This window comes from Tetrao urogallus, assembly GCF_951394365.1.
Source record: "Tetrao urogallus genome assembly, chromosome: 3".
Lineage (NCBI taxonomy): Eukaryota > Metazoa > Chordata > Aves > Galliformes > Phasianidae > Tetrao > Tetrao urogallus.
Genome location: NC_136815.1, coordinates 19,489,803 through 19,515,357, shown reverse-complemented (window position 1 = coordinate 19,515,357; position 25,555 = coordinate 19,489,803). Strand labels below are relative to the sequence as shown.

The 25,555-nt window shown below is 42.8% G+C and overlaps 1 protein-coding gene across 1 annotated transcript; it reads left to right on the top strand.

The window, feature by feature from the left end:
• Positions 1-562: 562 nt before the first annotated feature.
• BAALC (BAALC binder of MAP3K1 and KLF4) lies at positions 563-20,675 on the top strand (the record flags this gene model as incomplete). Its single annotated transcript, XM_079533668.1, has 3 exons — positions 563-725; positions 17,531-17,688; positions 20,571-20,675. The coding sequence occupies 3 exons, from the start codon at positions 563-565 to the stop codon at positions 20,673-20,675; spliced, it is 426 nt and encodes a 141-aa protein (XP_079389794.1).
• Positions 20,676-25,555: the final 4,880 nt, after the last annotated feature.

Here is a 25,555-nt window from a genome sequence, read left to right as displayed (position 1 = left end):
ACTCAAAGCCCACCTGGACGTTTTCCCGTGTGACTGCTGCAGGGAGCTGCTGTAGCGAGGGGTTTGGCTGGGTGATCCCCAGCGGATCTTCCCAACTACTGAGATTCTGTGGTTCTGTGATGTATGTAAAACGGGTACATACAGCGATCTGCAGAAACGGGCCAAGAGGACCGCTGCACCGTGCTCGCTCTGTAAGAACCGGCCTGCCCAGGGAGGAGCACGGGGACACGGCAAGGTGTAGCGGGGGAGCCGGGGGGGGAAGGGAGGGGGAAGAGGGGAAGGGCTGGGAGAGGGAGACTTGAGGGAGGGGAGGGGACAGCAGAGGGAGGGAGGGAGGGAGGGAGGGAGGGAGGCCGGCCGAGGGAGTCGATAAAGGCGGGAGGAATGGGGAGAGCACGCCGGGCGGCGATGGGGCGGAGAGAGTGAGCGAGTGGGAGACGAGGAGCGAAAGCGGCCCGTGCCGTGATCGTGGCCGTGTCCGTACTGAGCCCGGGGCCGTGCCTCGCCGCGGGGAGGGAGCGACGCGACGATGCCGGGGCGGCGGCTGTGAGCGGCGGCCGCGATGGGCTGCGGGGGCAGCCGGGCCGACGCCATCGAGCCTCGCTACTACGAGAGCTGGACGCGGGAGACCGAGTCCACCTGGCTGACCAACACCGACTCCGAGAGCCCGCCGGAGCCCGGCGGCGCCGAGCCCGGCAGCAGAGAGCTGGGCGCGGGGAGAGCCGGTGAGCGGGGCCGGGCGGGGGCTGCCCTGAGCCGGGCTTCTGAGTGCGGGGTGTGGGGCTGGCTGTGTCCCAGCTGTGGGGCTGGATGTGTCCCCGCCGTGGGGCTGTCTGTACGCCCTATGTGCCCCGTGTGCCCGGTTACACGGTGTGCATAGGGCTGTCTGTACCCTCGGTTCGCGGTGTGTGTAGGGCTGGCTGTGTGCTTTACTCGCTGTCTCTTCCCTGCTCCCACCAAGGCATGAGGGCAGCGAAGTGTGGGCTGGAGGACGCTGCGGGTTTGCGGCGCTGCGCACCGGAGCATCCTCTCTGGGGGTGCAGCAGGGACCGGACAGCCGTGCTCGGCTGTGTGCGGGAAGAGAACTCTGCCTTTTTGCTGTGAAATATTTGGGGTTTTTTTGTAAAACAGCTCATTTAGGAAATAGGTTTAAAATGACGCAGAGGTGGTGATGCACCAGCCTTCTTCCAGGTGCCATAAGATCAGAGTGATAACCAAAATACAAAATTGATCAAGTGGTGTCCTGCCAATGTGCTGGCTGGCAAATTTGAGTTTCTTGGTTCTTGGAACGTTTTCAGTTGTACACCTGTGGCATTACAGCAAGGACAGAGGTGGAAAAGGGAATGAGGAGCTCGGGTCTGACGGGGGATTCCTGATTTAAGAATCTTTCAGTGTGCAGCGGTGTCTGGAAATCTCAATCTAGGTGCAGAAATCCGTTGTGTTGTACAAACACAACATCACAAGGATTGCTGCCCAGATTGATTGTAATTTGTGTACAGAGTAGTAAATGCCTGTAGGCAGCTTCAGGGTGGGAGAGGGTAACTTTACAGACTTCTGTACTGAGCTGCAAGGCACCAGGAAGAGGTCATGTGCATGGCCAAAAGCTCCCTTGGGTGGGCAGCACAGGCAGATGGAGAGGGCAGAGGACCAAACGAAATGTGGAGGGGGGGTGGGAAGGGTATGTGTGCTCCTGGAGACCAGAGGGAGACATCACAGAAATCCCATGAGAAACTGAGAATTTGTAGGTGGGTTGGAATAGGAAATGCTGTATGGAAAATAAAAAGTTAGATAAGGATTTTGAGGAGGTTTGAGGTGATATTGACTGGGAAACTTGGATGGAGGCAATGGTGTTAATCATGAAATTAATCAGTGAAGGCTGGATGTAGCAAGAGGTATCCCATGCTTATTGTTATTTTAGCCATGTTTAATTTGTGTTGGTGGGTGAAGATTATAAAGAGAAGGCAGATACAGCCTGAGATTTGATATTGAATAGGAGGTGAGAAAGGGGTAGGTCAATAATCATTCTACACAGAAACAATTGAACTTACAGATGAGAATACTGGAGATAAGAGGAGGACAAGAGACAACTCTGAAATGCAATAGTAAATGATTTGGAGATGAGAAATGCTCTACACAAAATCTCTTCTGCAAAAGAGAGTAAAGAATAAGGAAAGAACATACTGATAGGAACAAAGGAAGGATGGCTTCAGAAGGGAGAGTCACCCTGACCACAGCCGGGCTGGCTGCAGCCAGCACAGGAAGCCTGAGGATGCATGGTGACCCCAAAGGGTACCTGGAAAGTCCAGGAGTGCTTCAAAAGGGCTGCTGCAGGGCAGTGTGTGAGTAGGAAAGGAAAGGAGTGAGGAGAGTTGCTCCAGAAACTGCACACTGAGTGGATTTACAGATGAAAGGGAAAGGAAGCAGCAACTGGAGGGGCAAAAGTGGCCAAGTATGGTTTTGAGGCTTCAGGAGGAAAACATGGCATCATTGTGAGAGCTGGGAACTGCAGAACGAGGAGAAGCACAAAAGAGTAAGGGAGGGGAGAAGAGGACAACAAGGCATTGAGGAGAGGGATGCACTGCTGGCACAGCTGGACACAGGAAACCTCTGTAACTGGATGAGGGGCAAAATACTCAGTGGTGAAAGAAACACGGTATGCAGAATCAATGAGCGTAGTAATGAGGGCTGGGCTAAGAACTGCCATGCATTAATGTCAGTAATCTCATCCCACCCCAAAATGTCATTATATTCTTCTCCTCAAGAAACATATTTAGCATGCCTACTTTCATTGGAACTACATGTATTTATGCAGCCAGATGTCTGAATCTCTACTAAAGCATTAAGAGAGATGAAGTTTCATTACATTAAAAAGGAAGTCATACTTCAGTTCTTTTTTAATTTTCCCTTCACTTTTCCTTTGTTCCTACTTCAGTTGATCCTTTCTTAGGATGTTTACTCACTTCCCTACTTGTTTTTTTTTTATATCTTTACATTTTTCTTTTTTTTTTTTTTTTCTTGGTTTGGTTTGGATTTTTTTGACAAAACATATGGGATGATAGCAATTGTTATAACATAGCTAAAGTAAGACAGAACTTTTCTTGGGTTCAGGACCATCACTAGCAGCCACAAAGACGTGACAGCAGCTTGCTGCAGCACGGTGCTGAGCCCCTGACAGGGATGAGCAGGGTGAGCTGGTAAGGGTGAGTTGCAGCATAAAAGTAATAAACAACTTCATCAAGCACAGCAGGGGGTGTAATTGAAAGACACCTTTTAAACCATCAAATTTTGTACTGTTCATAGGGTGAATGGCTTCCGGGAAGGAGAGAAAAAATGGAAACTCAAATGGGGCTGCAAAGGAGCGGCTTCTTCTACAGACACCTGTCGATGTGCCAGCTGACAACTCTTCATGAGATTTGACTGCTGTGTAGGGTATAGCTGGGGAAATAACAAGCTGCATTTCTGCCTTGGCCTCCATTCCTTGGGCCCTGCAGCCCTCTGCACAAACTGCCTTCTCTCACTTGGGCAGTCTGGGCAGCCAGGTAGAGGTGTCAGCACATGGAATGACTGCACAAGGAAGGGAGAACATGCAGGATCAGACTGGTCCCAAGGGCAGACATCACAGGTCACAAGCAAACCACAGTGAAAGGTTAAACTAAAAAAAAAAAGCACAAAAGCTGTGAGGTGTTTCAGCACGTTTGTGTTTTCTGCTGTGTTACACTGGGAGAAGTCAGGTCAGAAGTCATAGGCTGGGAAGTTAAGACGCATTCTACCAACTTCCTACCAGTAGTGAAGAAGTGTTTTATAAAATGATGAAGTAGCAACAATAACAAACAAATTGCATGTTTTTTCTCAAGCAGGTCTTACGCTGTCCCACCCTATTACCATTTCCAGTGATTAGGATTCTGCATTCAATTATTTTTTCTTCATTACTGCTGGAAGTGCCTCAGATTGGATAAAGCAGCGTGTTGCCTCATGGCAGTAAGAGCTCACAGCCGTGGGTGAGCTCAAGTGCTGCCGTCTCCTTGGGATAGGCTCTGTCCTTGCTGTGTTCCTGTAGCGACAGCGCTGTGAGCCCCAGCCTCAGCTGGAGATTGTTGCTGGAACACAAATACAAGTAATTAATTTTTTAATGACGTAGCGACTAATGAAAACGAATGTCATGTATGAGAACTGAGAAGCTGTGTATCGACTGTCTCTGAACTCATTTGTTCAGTGCCTCAACTAATAAAGCACTCATGTATTTTTTATCACTGCCTTGCTCATGGCACCAGCCAAGGCTTTAAAAGCAAAGACAATTGTTTTTTATTGTCTTTGTGCTATTTCTATAGGAAAGTCTGTTCTTCAGAAGCACTTAAAGAAAAACATTCTCCACAGTTTATCCTTTCATGAAGACATCCACAAAGCAGCAATGAGATGGGAGCGGAATGGAGTCCTTTATTTAAAAAAAAGAATACCATAAAAAAAATCAAAGAACCATAGAATCACAAGGTTGGAAAGGACCTACAAGATCATCTAGTCCAACTGTCCTCCTATCACCATTACTACCCACTAATCTACTAAACCATAACTTGTAGCAAAACCACATCTCATAGCAGAGAAATGCCATTAGTATCCTGTGATCTGGCTGCTGACCGGCTCTAGCACAGCTGTGCAGTTATGGATAACTCCAGTTCTTTTCTGTCAGGTGAAAGGTGCAGCTGGGTGCTCAGTGCCTGCTGCAGGGAGCTTGGCAGTGCGGGTCCATCTTTGCAGTTATCCCCTGGCCAGGGCACAGCGCACAGGACGCCATGCTCTACTGGCAACCTCTCCTATAGAAGTTTTTAAAAATTGCATTTCCTTTCTTTGTAGTAGGAGAGACTGACTGCAGTTGTAGGGAAATTCTGGGGCTGGTTGAATGCCTGTCACCATGACAACACAGCCCGGATCAGTTTGACCACAGCTGCAATCATCGCCTGCTTCATCCACCAGGTAAACATGAAGTTAAATCTTAATGTAAATGAATAAGCGGCCGGTGGGTTATAGAGAAAGGACTTGCTTTGTGCAGCAGGTTGTTTCTTGTAATGCAGACTGCAGAGAAGTATTTCATAAAAGCAATCCTATTTGGCTTTAGAGCCAGAGAGCGATCACCTTTGCTAGTGGTAGCAGTGTGTTGGGGTATATCACTATCCCTTCGTGCTCCTATGCCTGTTATTGCTGCTTGCTTATGAGCTGGCTGGTTCGGAGTCTGATATGCCTAAGAACAATTACAGCAGCTGTTCTGGCATGTAGTATTTTAAGGAGATAATCTTATTGCAGCTCAGAATTGCACAGAATGAACAGAGATTCTTCCCAGACTGCAGACACGTTCCGGTAACTCCATGTTCTGCCTTATTCCCGATCTCAGATACAGTCATATGGTATTAGTTAAGGTAACCCATTTACTTGTAATTTCTGGATATGGTCTCTTTCACGTTCAGTTGCAACTGGACACTGGATGGAGGACAGTTAAAGAAACCCTTCAAAGTCACAAACACACACACACACAAAAAAAACAACACAGAGAAGAAGGGAGAATATAGCACATGGGGTATTTCTCAGAGAAATAAGGTTTTTGCTTCTAATGTTTATCATCTAGCTTTCATAAGCAGGCTTCTTATGTGTCTGCTCAACTTTGTACACCAGTGCCTTGGAAGAAATGGGCCTGGGAGTGTTGATCAATGCTCAGCTAAACGTGAGTCAGCAGTGTGCCCAGGTGGACAAGAAGGCCAATGGCATCCTGGCTTGTATCAGAAACAGTGCAACCAGCAGGAGCAGGGAGCTGGTCATCCCCCTGTACTCAGAACTGCTGAGGCCACACTTAGAGCACTGTGTTCACTTTTGGGCCCCTCACTAAAAGAAAGCCATTGAGGCTTTGGAGGGGGTCTCGAGCACAAGTCTTATGGGGAGCAGATGAGGGAACCAGAATTTTTCAGCCTGGAGAAGAGGAGGCACAGGGGGGAATCTTATCACTCTCTACAAATGCCTGAAGGGAGGCTGTGGTGAGGTGAGGGTCTGCCTCTTCAGCATAACTAGCGATAAGACTAGGAGGAATGGCCTCAAGCTGAGACAGGAGAGGTTCAGGTTGGACGATAGGAAAAATCTCTGAAAGAATGGTCATGTGCTGGAATGGGCTGCCAGGTGAGGTGGTGGAGTCACCAACCCTGGAGGTTTTCAGGAAATGTTTAGGTGTTGTACTAAGGAATATGGTTTAATGAAGAGATATTGGTGGTACGTGGACAATTGGACTGGATGATCTTGGTGTCTTTTCCAACCTTGGTGATTCTGTGATTCTATGATTCCTGCATGTTAACATTTGCATGGAGGGACAGTAATCTCAAACATGGAAACCTCCCCTGTGGAATGGGTTTGGGCAGGTGTGAGAAGTGGGTTGGGAGAACTGAAGACTGGTTCTTTACAGAGCAGTGAAGCCCACCCAGAATCCTGCAGCTGCCAGTGCCATTTGTGCCGTGCTCTGGAAGCAGCAAACCTCATTGGCAGGGCTGGGGGCACAAGCCCAGTGCCAAAGAGTCCTGAGAAATGGCTGTTTCAGAAAAACTGATCATTCACAAACACTTCAGTGACTTTAGATAAGCTTACAGCATGTCCACTTGAAGTGACAGAAAAGGGAATGGCATGAGTGCACTGCCCAGCTGCACTGCTGCCTCAGGAATGGGAAAACAACAGCAGCCTTTGCCAGTAAAAAAACATCTTTGCATCAGTCAATGACTCAGGAAATTATAAAGAGCTTTAGATAGCAATTCAGGAAAATAATAGAATTAAAAAGCTAACTTGTGTAGTAAGCGATAGTGGTCAACACACTGAACTGAAAGTGCTCAGTGCTGCCACTCTCCATTCCATACATACATTTGAGTTCTGCCCGGCATCAAACTCAGCACTAGCTTGAAACAATATGTTTTTTAAGAGCAAACACTGAGATACAGATTGCCATCAGCAAAATATCTCACTGTACTGTCAAAGAACTTAGGGACATTTTCCTTCTCTGCCCCTGGGTCCCCAGACCCCTCCCCACCTCTCTCCTGAAATGGGGCATCTCCTTAATTTTGAGCATGGAGAAAAATCTTGATTCTGAAACCACACGTACTTAAACTTTTTGCTGGTTTATGGGAGAATTGCTACAGAATAAATGTTTGGGGACTGTGTAGGGAAAATAGTTTGGGTGGGACTGCTGCTCCTGTTGTGCACTACTGCCATTCTGTGTAATTATCTGATGTGTGGGTGCTCTTATTTGTGGTGTTCTGTTTGTTCAGTATAAAGATTTCAGTGATATTTAGTGCATCCCTGGTGGAGAAAAATAAGCAAACTCCATCTCTTCTCAGAGTATTTTTGAATGAATTCTTCATTAATAAATATCAACTGCCATATAAAAAGGAAAGTGTAGCAAGATAAATTTCATTAGAATTATCAGATATAATTGATAGACAGGAAAAAGGCTTCCATTATGAGGCTTCAGCCTGCTTTTTTTGCTAGCTGCATTAAGCATTATTGGTATAGGAAATGACTGGAGGTGGATCATTCAACATGAACCCCAACCGGCTGTGATTTTTAAATATACTGTGATGGCTTTTTCTTGTCTTCTGGTTAATACTCTCTCAAACAACGGCCAAGTATTGCTAAATCCCTTCTGCAGCCTCAAGCAGACCTGCCAGGACAGTTTACCCCAGCATAGTCATTTACCCGTGGGTAAAATAAGTTCACTAAAAATGGTGTGCATGGACATTTGGATTTCATGGGAAGGAGAAAGTCTGCTCAGCATCAGTCGAGAGGATTTGCAGCAGAGGTGATTTGGAACCTTCTCTCTGGATGATTTTTCTAGAGAAAAAGTCCTTCTTGCAGCCTTGAAATCTTTGACAAGAAGGATGTTCTTAGTGCTTGCCCACGGGGCTTCATTAGCCGCAGAAAAGCTGCTGGAGGGGTGGTGAGAGAGGAGCAGTGTCTGAGCAGCACACCCAGGGCTGGTTCTTCCCCTACAGGTGCTTTCATCAATGAGACCTGCTGCCTGCAGGACTCTCACAGGGAAACTGTTCTGCAAAGTCCTTTTTTTTGGAAAATCTCTCCTTTTTCTCTCCTCCTTTATAGCCCAGTTCAGGACATGTAAATTTTTTTTTTTACTTTTCTGTTCCAAGGGGATGAACTTGCATTTTCTGGCCAGCACAAATGGTGTATTTTTCAGTGTAGGATTGTATAGTTCAAAACTAACACTGAAAACTGGAATAAGATTGAAGAGATGGCTCCTGCCAGCCTCAAAGCAGCAGGAGAATGTATTTCATGCTGGAAACTTGTAACAGAGTTCAATTTACTTCATTGTCCATGGACTAAGTTTCCTAAATTTCTACACTGAGTACACAGCATCCAGCACTTAAGTGACGGAAATCTGGATACCTCTGGTCAAGTCTAGAAACGTATTTCTGAATAGAACCAGAACATATCACTCACGCCACTTTTTTTCTCAGGTACTTTTTCAAATTAAAATGAAATCAACTGATGGCAATTAAAAATGCTGAGATTTAAAGCTCAGCTTTATTTTAAACTGAAATACAGTAATCGGTAAGATTTAACAGTTCTATGATCAAAGCCAGGATTTGATTATACAGCTTTTTGTTTGGCTCCCATAAAGCAGCACTCTTTTCTAGATTATGTGGGCAATATTTCAGAAGATGCATAATGTGGTTATGTACCATGTACCCCTGCATGAAAAATACGGCTTCTTCTTTAATTGTACTGTGACAAAGCATGTGGTCCTCTTGCAATTGTATTATCTGATGAGCACATGCATAATCTGTTCCCCAGATTGCCACAGTGTTTTCTCTGTTCTGTTTAGGAGAAATACAAGTTAAAAGTAAAACAACAGGTAAATGGTGAACAACATTTTACTGGTAGCATTAATGGCTTAGGCTGCGAGGCAGGATTTTCCATTGTAAGGTTTTCTTGAATGCATTGAAAGCCTGCAGATATTTCTTGAGTTGCTGCTGGCTTGACTGAGCCTTAAATTATAAGCATCTGATGAGAAAAGTTCTGTTCAGCCTCTCATTCTTCCTGGAAGATGATGGGTTCAGGCTGGTCTATTAAGGTGAAAATGAAGAGCAAAATAATCAACCAACCCCTCAATTGGTTGACTGATGCTTTTACCAGTTTTCTGGCAACGCGTATTGTTTTGTTTCTGTACATTTCAGATGCATATTATCCTCTCTCTGTTTCCTCTCACGTTGCGGTTGTTCTTCTTGTAAACTGCCAGCATTTCCCAGGGAAGCCATCAGGAGGCTAACACTTGCTGTGCTGGAAGTATGAATTTCTGCCACTCACGTCTGAGTGATTCTGAGTCACTGACAGGAGAAAAGGTGAACAAACTTTCATGGAGTTGTTCAGCAGACTGCTAACAGCCGATGGATGACACTCAGTTTCAATACAACCACTGCCCTTATTTTAGGACGAACACAAAATGTGAGTGACTGGTTTTTCACACACATGCAGATAGATTGAGCCAAAGGATTTTATGACCACAATCTTACCGTGAGATAATTAAGTCATCGATATCCAGGATATCCAGGCTGGAAATATCATCTATTGGTCTTTTTGGAATTAATTCCCACATGGGATGTTCAGGCTGTATATACAACTTGTATGTTGTTGACATTTTGCCAAAGCTATCGTAAATTATACCTGTAGCTCATCATTAAAATACATCTCATGTCTTACCTGAAACCTCCTGCTTTGATTTCCTGCTGCTGAACCTCAGAGAGCAATACTGAAGTGTCAATTCAGCTCAAATGTAATGTGCTTGTAGTTGCTTTTCATGAAGACTTCTATTTAATCTGTCTAAATAATTTGTTGCTCCTGGGTATGATTAATTGAAATGATACAATCTACTCATCTTAAGCTTCTACATATGATTAGTTAGGCAATGAGAATGGTAATAATACTAGCTGTTTCTGTTCTGGCAACTGTTCTAAAGCACAGTGAGTGAGGTTTCATTACCGTAGCCCTAAGGACCATGTGAAGGACAAGGATAGGCCATGAGAACATCTGCAGCTCGAAGCCACTGTTCAGCCTCCCTTAAAACAGGGTGTGTGCAGTTGTGATAAGGATGGCTTAAGGAGAGGGTCAGCATACTGCTTCTTGTTTTCCATCCAGTGTGGTGCTTTCTTATAGTGGGAACTTTTTCTTCTTTGGCTTCTTACAAGGAAAAGTTCAGACAAGAACTGAACCAAAAACAAGCACTTGTGGTAAACAGACTGACCAGACTTAGTTTTTACAGCCAGGAAGTAAGGCATTATGCATGGAGTGCATCATTTTTAAGGTGAGTTTTCACAAACAGTACTGAAACATTGCACATATCTCAGCACATGCAGAAGCAGATCTGTGTGCTATGTATCTATTCTTCTAAGGTGAAGTAGTACAAAAATTGCTTTGATGTTTTGCTATTTGTATGTTGATTTTTTTGCTTTGGAAGCACGAGTGATCTGTTTCTAACACGTGCAGCACAAGTATTTTTCTTAATATTTTCTATCTCCAGATTTTCCCAGGCTTAAAAAACGCACAGCCATCAATGCCTTCATCTTCTCCCTATACACAAAGGCTCTTCCAAAATGTTACCACTTCTTATTCCACACTGTGGTGAAAATTCAGTTCATCATTCCCATTCCAGGTATTAAAACCGTTTCTTCATCCATTATATTCCATTGCTTTTCTGCCATTCAGTTCTTTCTTAACTCCCTGATTACTGCTACTATTCTTTTAATTTACATTCCTTATCCTCCCTTCAGGATCAAGCCAATTTCCCCTTACTATTTGGGGAAGACTAACGGAGTCATTTTCCTTTCCATATCCCTTGGGTTGATTCTTGACATGATTACCACATCTTCAAAACATTCAAATTTCCATGCAGTGTGACAATTCAACAAATCTAAAACCCAGATCTGCATTTTGCAGTAAGAGGCATGTTGTTAAAGATGGTTGCAGTGTGCTTTTTTTATCTGGTATAAATACAAATTTTATATTCACCTTTCATTTCATACACACTGCAGAATTGTCAGGCTTGTTTACAAGGCAGTTGTACCATGATTCTGATGATAATTTTAAACAAAAACATACCAATACTCAGTTAGCATCTGCCTGTACCTGGGAAATAACCATTCCGGGAATATCAAGGTTTGCAGCTTTAATGCTGCCCTTGTCTGCTAGAATTCTGCATATTCTATAGCAGAAGTCTTAATATTACAGCAGTAAATTTGTCTAGACATTCAGAGCTATTTTTCATATGCTTGTTTATTCACGTGCATATTAAACTCCAGTATTGGAATCTTTCAAAATTTTCTTTTATCTACCAACGAGGGGCATCTTTCAAAATAGCCATGACAAGAGAAGTTTTGAACTCTCTTGAGATCTACTCATCTCTAAGAACCTTTTTGTCTGATGCTCAGAAATGAAATGAAAGAGGAAAACAGCAAACCGAGATGGAGTGCTGGATCTCTCCATTTTATCAGGACCCCATTGTGCATATGTTTAAAAGTATTAAAAGTATTCACCACGAAGGTTCCTTCAGTACAGAATTAATGCCATTGTTTTATAGGAGAGCATAATTCCGTAAGGCTATACGGGGCTGTATGGGTCCACTGTGTGTTGTCTGCTAAGTAGTGACCTCCTGAGGTTCACCACCCCAGAAGGTAATGGCCTTGGGTTGTGTACCACAAATAAGACACACAGGATACAGGCCAAGGTGGAAACCCTTGCATTTTGCTGCTTCTCAGTAATATTGACAACCCCATGGCAGGGGGGTTGAAACTAGATGGTCTTTGAGGTCCTCTTCAATGCAGGCCATTCTATGATTCTATGAAGGCTCCTGAATGTGACAAAATCATGGCCAGAAGAGGATCAAAGTCTGATTTGCCCTCTGCTGTCTATTAGGTGTTATCTGAGTCCTCTCGTCCTGCATCAACATAGATGTTCTCATATTCCTCGTACTTACTGCCTACTTCGTTAGCACTGAAGGTAAAGATATCAAACAGAAAATGTGTCTGCCTTTGCTCCTAGGACAAGCCAAGTTCCAGAAGCATCCTGAAGGCAGCAGGCTGTGGGGCACAGCCCCCTAGTGCTGGGGCAGGCTGTGAGCTGGGGGTAGTGTGGGGCCCATGGCTGGAAATGCAAACACTTCTGTTTTGTCTTGCTTCACCATCTGCAATTTGTATCACAGTAGAGTTCAGATAAATCTCTCTGGATTCTCTGAATGCCCAGGCAGTAAATGTATTGCATTTTTATATTTGCTCATTCTCTAAACACAGATTGCTGTTTCTGACAGCGTGTTCCTGGCCCAACAAGCCCTCCTTCTGCAGATTTCCCGGATCCTTCATCCTCACACACAGATTCACTGTTATGTCTGAAAGTTTCTAAATTCTTCCTTGTTGGGAAAAAAATCTACTGTGGTGTTTCTGGCCCTCTGGCCTCATCCCTCAGGCTTCTGCTTCAAAGGCAATGATTTCACAGCCTCCTCTCCACTTCAGTAGGATCTGTTCCATACTGCATTTATGTTATAGAACATACAGTCGTGCAGATGCATATTTTTTCCAAGCATGAGTAGATTCAAATCAGGAGAGCAGACATAGAAGACAGGTATTTCAGTGTTCTGTATACTTATTATCCATCTGTGTGTCATTAAAAGCAAGGAACTCAGTGATGATACCAAATACCTATTTTCTCTGGAAGCAGCTGCATGTTGTGGTAGCAGTGTTCAGTCTTCTTTACTGCACGTTTTCTGAGTCTTTACAGTGCAGTGTGCCTGGCTATCACATGATGCAGGCATTTTGCAAACCGGTATCTTATGCATTATTCAGGAGATAACAGCCGTGATAAGCAAACAAAAAAAAAGGCGCTGCTGAACCAGAAAGTGCAACCTTACTGGTTTGGCTGAGTCAGTTGCAAAGATATAAATGTGACCATTGAACAATCCCATGCTTTTTGTTCACGGCTGTGCCACAGGACAGCAGAGGGTGCACAGTGCTGGGTTAGACCTGCAGCGCACTGCAGTCAGATTTGTGTCCAGCTGTTGCCACCACCTGATCCTCTGACTCCAGGGAGGAGAACAACATGAGAAACATATGGGAAATCATTTATTCTCAAAGTTCTGAGCGTTATGGCTAAGATTAACTTAGCTCTGTTCTACAAGGCTTCAAACCCCTTCCAAATTTCTTGGCAACATTAGCAGTGTCCTATCCCTCTCTAATCCATGACTTAAAAGTCTGAAATACTAAGGAGCTTGATGATAGTAGCAATGGTTATTGCTACTTGGTAGCAATATTGGTTATTTGTTATATGGTAGCAAAGAGAGATTTAGAGCTGGGGTAGAACTAAGGTAACAGAATGATTGAAGCTTACAGACTCTCCCTTCTAAAAACTAATTCTGATCTTTGCTCGTACATGTTGATTTTTTCATTACTTACAGTGAAGAATGTAGGCAGTTATCCCATGAAGACTGGAAAAACTCTGCTTCCTACTATGACTCTGAATACTCTGAGCTTTGAAAAACTATTAAGTATGAGCAGCAGTGGTTCTTGGAGGGCTAATTTTATTTATTTGGTATAAAGAATGTATATATTGCTTATATGAGCTGCCTGAAAAGACCATTGAATTTTTGCATTGATAGTGAGAGAAGTATGGCGTTCTCTCTCCTTTGTCCTGCTCTACGAGTTTATATTACCTTTAATAGGCCTTCTGTTCTTCATGTAGGATATATATTTCAGACAAATTTTCCTACATCACCGGTCTTTGTGCTTCTATTGAGACACCTTTCATTTCAGGTATCTCTTTGTTCACTCCATATTCATACAGCTCTTGAAATTCCTCTTAAATACCCTTCTTTTAAGTTGTGGAACGCTTGGAAGATGCACAGATATCATAGAGACCAATTTTAATTTTTATGTGACACATTAAATAACTGAAGTTGATTTTTGACTCCATCCAAATTTTTCTAAACTGTCATATTTGTGAAAGTTCAAACAGTATTTTATGCCAATATTCTAATTGGAAAATGAAAACAAAAAAGCAGAAACGTGCAATTTTTTATTCCAAAATTATTCAAATTCTGAATTCATAGATAACAAAAAAAGAGATTATTTGAAGATAATTTGGTCTAAACCACCAGACTTATGTAAGCAGTCTGTCATGTCCCTTCTCCACACCAGCAACTTTAGGAGTCTTAGGATGCTTTCTCCTGTTACATACCAAGTGTTTTTGGTGAATCCATGCTGACTGGATGAAGTAAATATGTGTCTCCTGATTCTGGGATAGTTTGGAGCAACATGAACAGACCTCTGAAGGACTAAGATAGCCCAGCAAAGCAGCTCTGTGAGAAGAAGGTGTAGCTGGGCAAGTGGGCTCAGCTGTGTGTGACCATCCCAGCTCCAGCTGTTCTCTGCTTTCTTCATTACCATCTAAGCTGTGCCAAGGCTACCACCTGCGTCACTGGATGATGAAGCCTGGGGATTGAGTTCAGTTAAAAATAAGCTCTTTTTTTTCCCCTTGATGCTACTGAAAGAGGTGTTTGTCGGACTACAGTCTAAAAGATTTCATCAGAATTGCTAAGAAATGCAAGCATTTATTTGCCTGTGCAGCCTAGAAGGCCAGTTGAAACTGTCCTATAGCTGGAGGAAAACAACTCCTTCCAAGTGCAGTTCTTGCTGAGAAGTGAGATTAGGATTTCTGGGGCTGCTTGGTGTGTGCTCTCCCTGCAGCCATCAAGGGGACCAAACACTGTTTGTCATTCCTGAGGAGAAGATGGAGATTTGATAACCACTCAGAAACCCTGATTTTGGGAGCAGAGACAGAAGAATATTCTAGACTTGCCAGTTCATGTGAAGTTAAAAAAAGTGGAGTTGTCAGAGCATTGTGATGGGATCTACTATTTTCCTTGGGCTCAGGAGGCCCACAGAGTTCTGGCAGGGGTTGTTCTGACAGACTGCAGGAGAGAAGTAACACTACTGAGCCCATTCAGTTATATTTCTACTAAAGCTCTACAGTGAAAGTCTGTGAAGGATATTTGCTGAACCCATACTGTGGGGCTGATATCAGTAACCAGACAGTTAACTTGCTTTAAACGACACTGAGGCAGGGCTGAGTATTACCAGCCTGTTAGGTTGCAAATTCCAGACTGTGCAGGAGAAGAAAGTCAGCTCTTCCCTTTCTGTGTACTGTGACTAACCCCAAATAGCAATGCAAAATAGTTTCTATTTAAAAAGCAACAATCTGCTCCTATCTTTTCTGTAACATCATCTCTGGTTTGCAGTCTGGAGTTTCTTAACTTCAGAACAGCAAACATCTTTCAGAATAAAATAAGAAAGCTTGCTGCACAAGTGAGATCATCTAGTATTGGTGACCATGAGGTCACCTTCATAAATATACAGTGAGTGGCAGTGGAAGACTCAGATGCTGATACCTCATTCACTTCTGATGTCTTAACATTGCAAAAGATGAGAATTGGATTGCAGACAAGCAGAGGACACAAAATGAACCATGTACACCATCTGCAGGGTTGAGATCTTCCATCAGCCTCCAAAAATGTACTGATGTAAGAAAAGTTGTTCTATAGACACCAGAAGACATAAACTGTGCCTAATAACAAAGCTACTGTTCAGTGAACAGCTGTTTCACAAGACAACTTAGTTAGAGGCCAGGTAGACAAAGAGACACATGGTAGGAAGTAATTCAGTAAGGTAATTCCATAGAATGAAAATCTCAAAACTCATATATGCTTAAAATGTCCAAGATTCAATTAATGAAATTAGTAGGGAATGCCCAGCGCATTTTGCCTGTTCACAGCTGTGCTTGAGCTTGTTCACAGAGCTCCACTGGAAGGTGACTAAACAAACTGTGCTGTGGTTTAGAGCTCATACTCAGGCTTAGCTACTGGCCTCTCCTTCTTGAAAACTGATTTTCTGTGTTGCATCAGTCTGTACTGCTTCATGACACTCTTCTCTCTCATTGTGCACTGTGGAGTGATAGGAAGAAGACGTAGGACCTAAAGTTCAAGTTGAGATGGACTTTCTGGAGATGCAGAAGACATGGCTTACTGGTGTCTCTGAGAAGTGACCTGTAGATATGTAAGAATAGCATTAGTTTTTATACCTAGCAGCAGAATGCAGCTTCAAAATGCAAGGGTTTTTTTAATTTCATAAATAAACTATAACATTTTCAAGTTTCAGATCAGTATTTTTTTTCTATCAAAAAAGACAATTTAGCATTATTCTCAGTAACCACCACAAATTAAGCTGTCCTCGGAAAACTCTAACACCATCTTCTGACTGCTTAGGGAAGTGCAATGGCTAGTTTTGATTTAGGCTTCATAAATCTTACACAGCTTTACATATTTTCAAAACCACGACTTTGGATATTTGGGTGAAGCTTCACTGATTTCGGTCATTGCCTTTGAAAGCAATGTTGCTTTCTATTGATAAAGCAGCTTTTCTGACAGATCTCTGGGGAATAATTCAGGCTTTACTTTGCTTCACTTTCAATATTCGTAATACTCTGCTTGGATTCCCACCTGATTCATGGCAGAATGCACATGATTGTGATGCAATGCACACTTCAAGTAGCAACGAGTTGTCCTTGGTTTTCCTCACATGTATTTCCCTTAGAATCTGTTACTCCTTGCTTCTTCAGTTTTGATATCTGCACTGCCAGTTAGTAAATCTATATGTCAGTTTTTCTTGTTAACTTTATTCTGATAAGGCTCTTCATAGACAAGCTTTGTTGGAAATAAAATAAAGAGCTACAGTCATACATCTCACTTGCAATTTGTGTTTGGATTTCAGAACTGGTGTCGTAGCCAGACGCAGTGCTCTCACTCCCCATAAATGAGAACTGATTTTTGTTAATGCAATAAAATGAGAAAATTCTTTTAGGCTGGTCAGTATCATACTGTACAATGCCTGTCTTCTCCACTCAGCTAGAGCAGAATGTAAATTAGTCATTTATTTGATTACTGATATTCAAAAGAGTATGAAATGTATTTTCCCTGAGTTTTTTTCCTCCAATTATGGCTAAAAAAAAAGGAGGCCAGAAATAGAGTAATCTTCCCATCCATATTGGTTGCATCTGTTATGGTCACTTCTAAGCCCTACATTTACTGTGAGAGAAAGAGCTTTAAGGGGAGCTCTCTCTGATGCTTGCCTCCGGGTCCTGAGACAAACCCTCGGTCGTGCAGACTGCTGTGTGTGGGAAGTCGCAATGTTTGAAACAGATGGGGAGCTGCAACCAATGTACTACACTCATTAACCCATTTTCCATCTTTTCTGAGCCAATGTACCATGGTGAACTATAGAAGAAAGGGCAAGTAATCCAAAATGTAACTATAAAGCTACAAAAAGAGGTAGGATGCTCTCACCATAGTACCATGAAGTGCCTTCTCTGGCTTGTACTGTCACAAAAAGGGGTGAAATAGGAAGAAGCCACAGTTACCAATCACTGCTCAGAACTAACTGACAATTTTCCATATCCTCACTAGGTATTCTGGAGGATGGCAAATCAACTCAGACGGGAGGAACCACAACGCCAGCCACCACAGGGATTCTGAGCACTGAGAAAAGGACCATCAGTGGGGCCCAGTGCGTGAACACCGCTGGAGCTGGGCCACCACGGCAGAGCAGCTTCCGAGCAGCAGAGGTGAGAGTGCAGCTGTGTGCCTGCTGCTGGGCTCTGGCCTCAGCTGAGTCAGCGTCACTTTTGTGATAATCCTCCTGGTCGCAGTTAAAATGGGATGAGGTACAATGACTGCACCACACCAGAGCGTGATTAGGCCCAGCATCTCTGGTGATGTCTCATGCCTGAATGGCCTCAGAATTGGTGATTAATTTAGCAGTTGTTATGGCAAAAAAAAAAAAAAAGAGAAAAAGCATATTGTTTTTCAGCTCAGTTCCTCTGCGTCATGTCTTGTGCAAATTGTTTGGACCAATAATCTGAAAGGGAATGTGCTTTTCCTTCATTACTGCTTTGCTGAAATTGTGTGTGCTGCATGGTTCATTTATGGCTGAATGCAAAGTCTGAAGAAGGCAATGGGAGTCCTTTCAGCAATGTCCCTAGGTTTTGGATCAGATCTTGCCTCTTTCTCTCTTCACTTATTGTAAGCTTTGTAGAAGGATCATCCGGTGTAATGACCATGCAAGAAAAAGCAAGGCTTTGAGGTCCAAGCAAATGGAAAACACAGTCTATGTGAAACTATCTTGGATTTTTTAACAAACACTGGATTGGTTCCTTTGTGCTTATCTTAAACCTTCACTGTATTACCTGCTGCGCTTCTGTAGAGCAGAAGCATTTCCCAGTGACACGAATCCTGCTGCTTGCCACAGCTCCATAAATAGAGGTACATGTCATACATCAGCACGACATCTAAAACCACAGGTTGCTGTGAAGAAAAAACATAAATGCCTGTCATAAACATTAGCCACATAGATAACAGATAAAAATCTATTGGTCGGTCTGAAAGTGGCTGAACACAATTGACATCTTTATTAATCCATTTTGAAAGAGACTTGGCCTCACTTGAGAATTATGGTGTATATCTGACATATTGCTAGGGAAGACATTTTTTTCTAATTTTGCAAGCAACTGAAAAATGTAGACTTACTAGGAAATATGGGCAAACTTCCACAACATATTAACAGTGTGAATGTTCACTATAATTGGACTTAGCAAAGTGTAGGTTCCTGACCCGGAACTTCATGGCTTTGAATGCATCCTCCCACCTTTTTCTAGTTAAGATACACTCAGTAAGGTATTTGTATTATTGAACCCTAGCATCAGTTAGTGCTTGTAGCACTTTTAGTAAGGTGCTAACATTATTCTACATACGTAAATATATGCATCTAAGAAAGGAAGATAATTTGTCTAAATTTCTTACAGCCAAAAAGGAAATGCAAATTCCTACAGTTTGCAAGGCATATTACCTGCATCAGGCTCCAGCTCTGAATTGCCATTCTGAATCTCAATTTCTTGAGTATTTAGAGAAGCATAAGATAATAGGTTTCCAATTCAGATACCCAAAGTTTAGATGCCTGGTGGATAGAAGGTGACTATTTCCACCCCTTCAACTCAAAATGTGCCCATTTCATTCATCTGAGTAGTCACATTGACAGCACTTTTCCTATTATTCCTAAATGCTGTAGAAAGCAATGTGATGCTGCACATGCTGCTCACAGGAGATTTGGGTTCTCCCACTGGCTTGTGGGGTAAATTGCTTTTCCTCTGTCCCATTCTCTTAGGCGGCATGCTCTACAGCCTCCACTTCTTTATACTGTTGTTCACATGACAGGTTCAATTTGTGGTGTTGAAAGGCAGGGAATATGATGTGGGCTGTGTCTGGGAAAACTTAGTATTCTCTCATGAGGGTAATGGCAGGACATGGTTCTCGGCACCCAGCTCTGAACGGAATCAACCAGCCTGCCATTCTGTGATACCATACTGTAAAGATGGCTTGGAAGTAAAAGATTCTGCTGATGAAAGCAGTCCTAGTAACAGTGAAGGTCCATCAACCTCAAAAACAAAGGTGGAGTCCAGGTTATGTCACTGTCTGACAATAACCTACTTGATGTTTGTGATATATGTAGCATTTGGAGAATCATTGTGTGAGAGAGCACTGGGAGAGCAGACAGGAAAGGAGCAGGTGTATTCAGCTTGTGTACATGAGAAGTAATAGCGCTGGTCTATGAGAGTCCCAGGCTTTGCTCTCAGACAAATACATACTTTCCATTCATGTCAGTGGAAGTTTACCTCTAACATTATTATTATTTCCTCTAACATTATTACCAAGCAAATTACACTCCATTTACTTGGCATTATCTACATTTGCAAATTGTGTCATGGAACATTGGAAGAGCAATTGTCAAAAACACCTATCTCCATTCTCTGTTTATATCTGTCTGGTTATGAGTGTTCTTTGCTACACTTATCTGATTTATTGCATGTTGTTTATGGAAACAAGCAGACAAACTAAGACATGAAGAAGGGTTAGTTTCAATTAGGACTGCACTTGCATGCCCCAGACAGATGGACTTTCCTGAATATTTGGAAATAAGCTGATAAGTTCTGGAAGGTATGTAGAGGTCTTATATGCAAGTATATATGTCTTAAATATATGCAGAAATAAGTGTTATTTTGAAACCATGTTTTGATTTATGAAATCTAAGAGACACTAGAGAAAATTCTGTTTTAGGCTAATTACACTTGTTTCCAAGTGACATTCAAAGGAAGTCCTAATTTTCACTTCTGAACTCAAAAAAGATTTGCTCCACTTTCAGAATACACGCATATGGAAATGCTAATGATAACCAAAAGGGTTGATCCAAAGCCTACTGATATCCATAGCCGTTAAGGCAGCTAAAAGTTTACGTCTCTGTTGCATAAGAAAGTTGCTCCATGTCACTGCATTGTGAAGAGAACGCTGAGGTCTTTCATTAATTAGAGCCATCTCCATAAATTAGAAGGCAGTTGTCAATGGCTCTGTCCACTCACTGTATTACTACTGACTGTACTGTTTAAAACTTTCACAGAGTAAACGGGACACACAGAAAATGTCAACGAAAGAAGTCACCATTAATGTCTCAAAAAACAACAGACCCAGTGACAGAAGGATGACAAAGAATTGTGTCAATTAACAAAGGAACATCAGAGTGAGGATGGACCTAAGAATCTTTTGCTGCACTTTACATGTGGTCAGTCACTGATGATTTGAAGATCTCCAGATGTACTGTGTTGGATAGAGCAGGCAGCTGCTGCTGAGTGCCTTCAGAATCATGTTTTGTAGGAAACAGCCACAGACACTGCAGGGCCTTCAGATGGCATTTGTCGGCAGTGGTGGCACCATGCAGACAAACGTTGACATTTGTGCCAGTTGTTCTTTGCTAAGCGCTATGTGGGCTACTCGTGTTCTGTTCTGCATTGCTGGAAGGATGAGACTGGAGGATAACAGGTATTGCTCATTCCGGTTTAAAACACCAAATGAAGAAAATGAACCAGCATTTTTAGACATGATGTATTGAGTGTGCACTTTCAAATCTACAGAATCTACAGTCGATTTGAATGTTTAAAGAGCTCGCTTTCACCCAGCTCAGACCCAGATATCTTGGAGACAGCAAGACAGGTGGCTTCCATGAAATATATTTTAAACTATATATATCACTTATATATAGTGAGTCACATAATGCCCTTTTTATATATTAATATTACTTCATTTTAATTTATTTTATATATGGACAGATTTAGGTCCTAAGAATGGTGAGTTTCATATTGACCTTTCTTGAAGTTCCTATTTGTATCGGGCAGATAAAGTTCTGTCTGTTTTGGATTTTTAGACACATTTACTTATGTGGAGACGCAGATGGAGTTCACAAGGCACTGGAAAATAGTGATCACCAACTTTACTTGAAAATAACCTTAACTTCTAAAACAACATTCCATCAATAACAGCTCAGAAATATTAGCTCTATTTGATCAGTAGTAATAGATCTGGTGTGAATAATGTATTTAATTGCACAGTATGCATCCCAAACCACACGACTCCATGTTTATCATAAATATACAGCTAAAAGGAATATAAATTTTCAGTGCAGTGAAGAACAGGAATTAATTCAACCTATTTCTCAATATGGAAATAATACTATATATTCTCTGTAAGTTTGTTCTTTTATGAAGATAGAGTAGGTAAATTTGTTTGACTCCTCCATCAAATATATATGGATATCCTTAGAGGGCCATTTGAAGCAGGTATTTACAAATTGTTCATAACAGATAGATGACAGTGGAAAGAAAATCCACGTACAAACTGCACTAAGTCCCATTTGCACTTGGAAAAACTATTGTAAGTAGAATTGTGGAACCGAATCCAATCCACATTTGAACCACTTGCTGCTGTGGTTTATGATTACTTAATTGTTTCTTGGAAAACAAGTCTATGCAATAGGTAATTGTTTATTGATTGTTCTGACACAAAGGCAAGGCAAAATCCAGAGCCAGTAAGAAATTTTTGCATACAATAGAAGACATATTTATAAGAAGTATTTCTTTTTAGTTGTCCTAAAAATGAAAAAAAAAACCACCTGTGCTGAACCTTCCACAGTTCATTGTGCTATCTGGAAAGTGATCTTTTGCGAGGTTTTTATGTAAGAGAATGAAAAAGTACTGAAAACAGTGTTATACAAGTAAACTAAGTGCAGTCTGCATGTATCTCCAGCCTGTGGCTCTCTGCCAATGTGCTTGCAACATTACAGGACAGGAAGGGACTTGACTCACTCTAACAATAAGCAATGGCTGAAGCAGCTCAGTGACATTCATGTAGGAACGGATAGCCATTGTTTGAGGCCATGTGCTAATCTGATTGAAAGCACACACTCAGGAGTCTGCAGGATTATTCTGTGCAGAGCAGACTGTGAACCAACCCAGATCTGTGCCAAACTTGTAAACCACTCCTGATCCAAAGAATTTATGAGCAAAGAGAGTACAGCATAAACCCATATGCTACGGGAAAGCTATGGAAAGGAATAAATGATGTGTAATGGGTAGAGTGGATTTTTAAAGAAGGCAAAAGGAAGTTGCGTTACATACAACACCGTTCCACAGAGAGGTGCCTAACAATATTAGGGCAAGCAGCTGCAATGACAGAGGAGTCCTGGCAGTGGGTTATTTTCTGGCTGAGAAATCATTCCAGTTGATGTGCTGGCCAAAAGCGTATGTCGTGTTGGGTCACACTACAGAGGAAGGAAAGGCAGCAATGCTTCATAGCACATAGGTATGAGGGAGAGCCCTGCCTGCATCTGAACAGTCAGCAGAGAGCCTTTTCTGAGTCTCATTCAGAGTGTGAGATGTGAAGGCAGTTAGCAGGAGGTTATTGGACTGGTGCTTCATTATCTATTGTTACTTGCTTATGTTGGCTGTGTTCTCCATCTGTGTGTCAGCTGTAGAGCTGGGAAGGCCAATTGCTCTTCATTGCCCTTCTACCTGCTTATGGTTAGTTTCTTCAGCTACTTCAATGCTCCATAAGCATGTTTATATCCTGAAATCTAACTTCAGGATATTCAAAGACTGGCTCCAACCTTCATGATACAAGCCATGTCTAGTTACAAATGACCTCATAAACTCTTTTCTTGTAACACATTAGTCTTCTGATTCATTCTGAATAGAAACTTCCTTATTATCTACTTTATCATCCTTTACTGGATGTGGCAGGGAATGTGACCACTGAGGATGATGACAAGGCTGAATTTCTCAATGCCATCTTTACATTTGTCTTTAAAAATCAGACCGGTTATCCTCTGGATACTCCTCCCCCTGACCTGAAAGTCTCAGATGGGGAGCAGAATAAATCCCCCACGATTAAGGAGGGAACAGTCAGAGACCTACTACTGTACCTGGACTGCCACAAGTCCATTGGGCCAGATGTGATCCACCCCAGAGTGCAGAGGGAGCTAGCAGAGTGATTGCCAAGCCACTTTCCACCATCTATCAGTGTTCCTGGTCAATCAGAGAGATGCCAGAGGATTGGAGGCTTGCTAATATGACTCCCATCTACAAGAAGTGTTGTTAAGAGATCTTGGGAAGTAGGAACTACAGGTCTGTCAACCTCTGAGCCTGACCTTGGTGCCAGGAAAGGTCATGAGATCATCTTGAGGGAGATCACATGGCACAAGTGAGACAACGGGGAGGTCAGGCTCAGCCAGTATGGATTCCTGAAAGGCAGGTCCTGCTTGACCAACCTGATCTCCTTCTACAGTCTAGTGACCAGCCTGGTGGATGAAGGAAAGGCTCTTGATGTAGTCTACCTAGACTTCAGCAAAGCCTTTGACGCTGTCTCCCACAGTATTCTCTTGCAGAAGCTGGCAGCCAATAGCTTGGACAGGTACATTCCTTTGTATGGAAACTGCTGAGACACAGCCTGAACCTCTGATTGATCACCTGAGGCGAGCAATAAGTCAGCCATGGGAGCATAGGTGAAGGCAATTCACCTGTGCTGCTGGAAGGGGTGGAGCCTGGCTCCACCTCTCCTGGACCCATTTAAGAGCTGACTACCAGCAGGGAAGGATTTCTTCTTGGGATTCCCTCCTACGGAGTTTCATAGCAAGCCCAGGATATGGGTAAGTATTCTATCTATTCTGTTTTGGTATAATAACTGCTTAGCCAAACTCTTTGGTATAACTATAACATCTGTACATTCATTGATTATACACTCTTTGCTGGGTAAAGAACTGGCTGGAGGGTCAGGCCCAGAAAGTGATGGTGAATGGAGTTAAATCCAGCTAGTGAGGTGCCATTAGTGCTGTTCCCCAGCAGTCTGTATTGGGACCTGTTGTGTTTAATATCTTTATTGATGACCTGGATGAGAGTATTGAGTACACCCTCAGTAAGTCTGCAGATGACACCAAGTAGGCAGGACGTGTTGATCTGCCTGATGGTAGGAAAGCCCTACAGAGGGATCTGGATGGGATGGATAGCTTAGATGAGGCCAACAGGGTGAAGTTCAACAAGATTGAGTGCTGGCTCCTATACTTTGCTCACAACAGCCTCAGGTAATTCTACAGGCTTGGGGCAGAGCGGCTGGAAGAGCGTGTAAAGAAATGGACCTGGGGGTGTTAGTCAGCATGAGCCAGCAGCATGCCCAGGTGGCCAAGAAGACCAATAGCACTGTGGCTTGTATAAGAAACAGTGTTCCAGAAGGAGCAAGGAAGTGATAATCCCTTTGTACTCAGCACTGATGAGGCCACATTTTGAGTACTGTGTTCAGTTTTGGGCCCCTCCCTACAAGAATGACATCAAAGTCCTGGACCTTTGATGTGCGACAAAGCTGGTGAGGGGTCTGGAGCACAAGTCTTATGGGGAGCAGCTGAGGGAACTGGGATTATTTAGTCTGGAGAAGAGGATGATAAGGGCAGATCTTAATGATCTCCACAACTGCCTGAAGGGAGGTTGTGGTGAGATGGGAGTTGGCCTCTTCTGCTGTGTGACTAGTGATAGGAGTAGAAGGAATGGCCTCAAGTTGAGGCAGGGGAAATTCAGTTTGGACATTAGGAAGAACTTCTCCAAAAGAGTGGTCATGTGCTGGAATGGGCTGCCCAGGGAGGTGGTGGGGTCACTGTCCCTGGAGTTATCCAAGAAATGTTTAGATGCTGTGCTGAGAGTTTAGTGGGAAATATTGGTGGTAGGTAGAAGGTTGGACTGTATGATCTTGGAATTCTTTTCCAAACTTGGTGATTTTTATGATTCTATTATTATGTCTAAGATAGCTTTTTAGCCCTTGATATTTAAGTTCCCAATGACCTTAATAGAAGTAAGAGTGCATTGAGGACACCAGAATCCTGCCTCTGTATGTAGATAGAGTTATATTTGTTTTTCTTACTTTGCTTCTTCAAAAACAACCACCAGTAGCCTTGACCAATTTGCTTATGAAATAATAGACCACTCTGTGTAATTAAGAGTGATAGAATCTAGCCTATAGAACTCAAGACAATTTAAAGTCCTAAAAATAAATGACTGTGCTGGTTTTAGT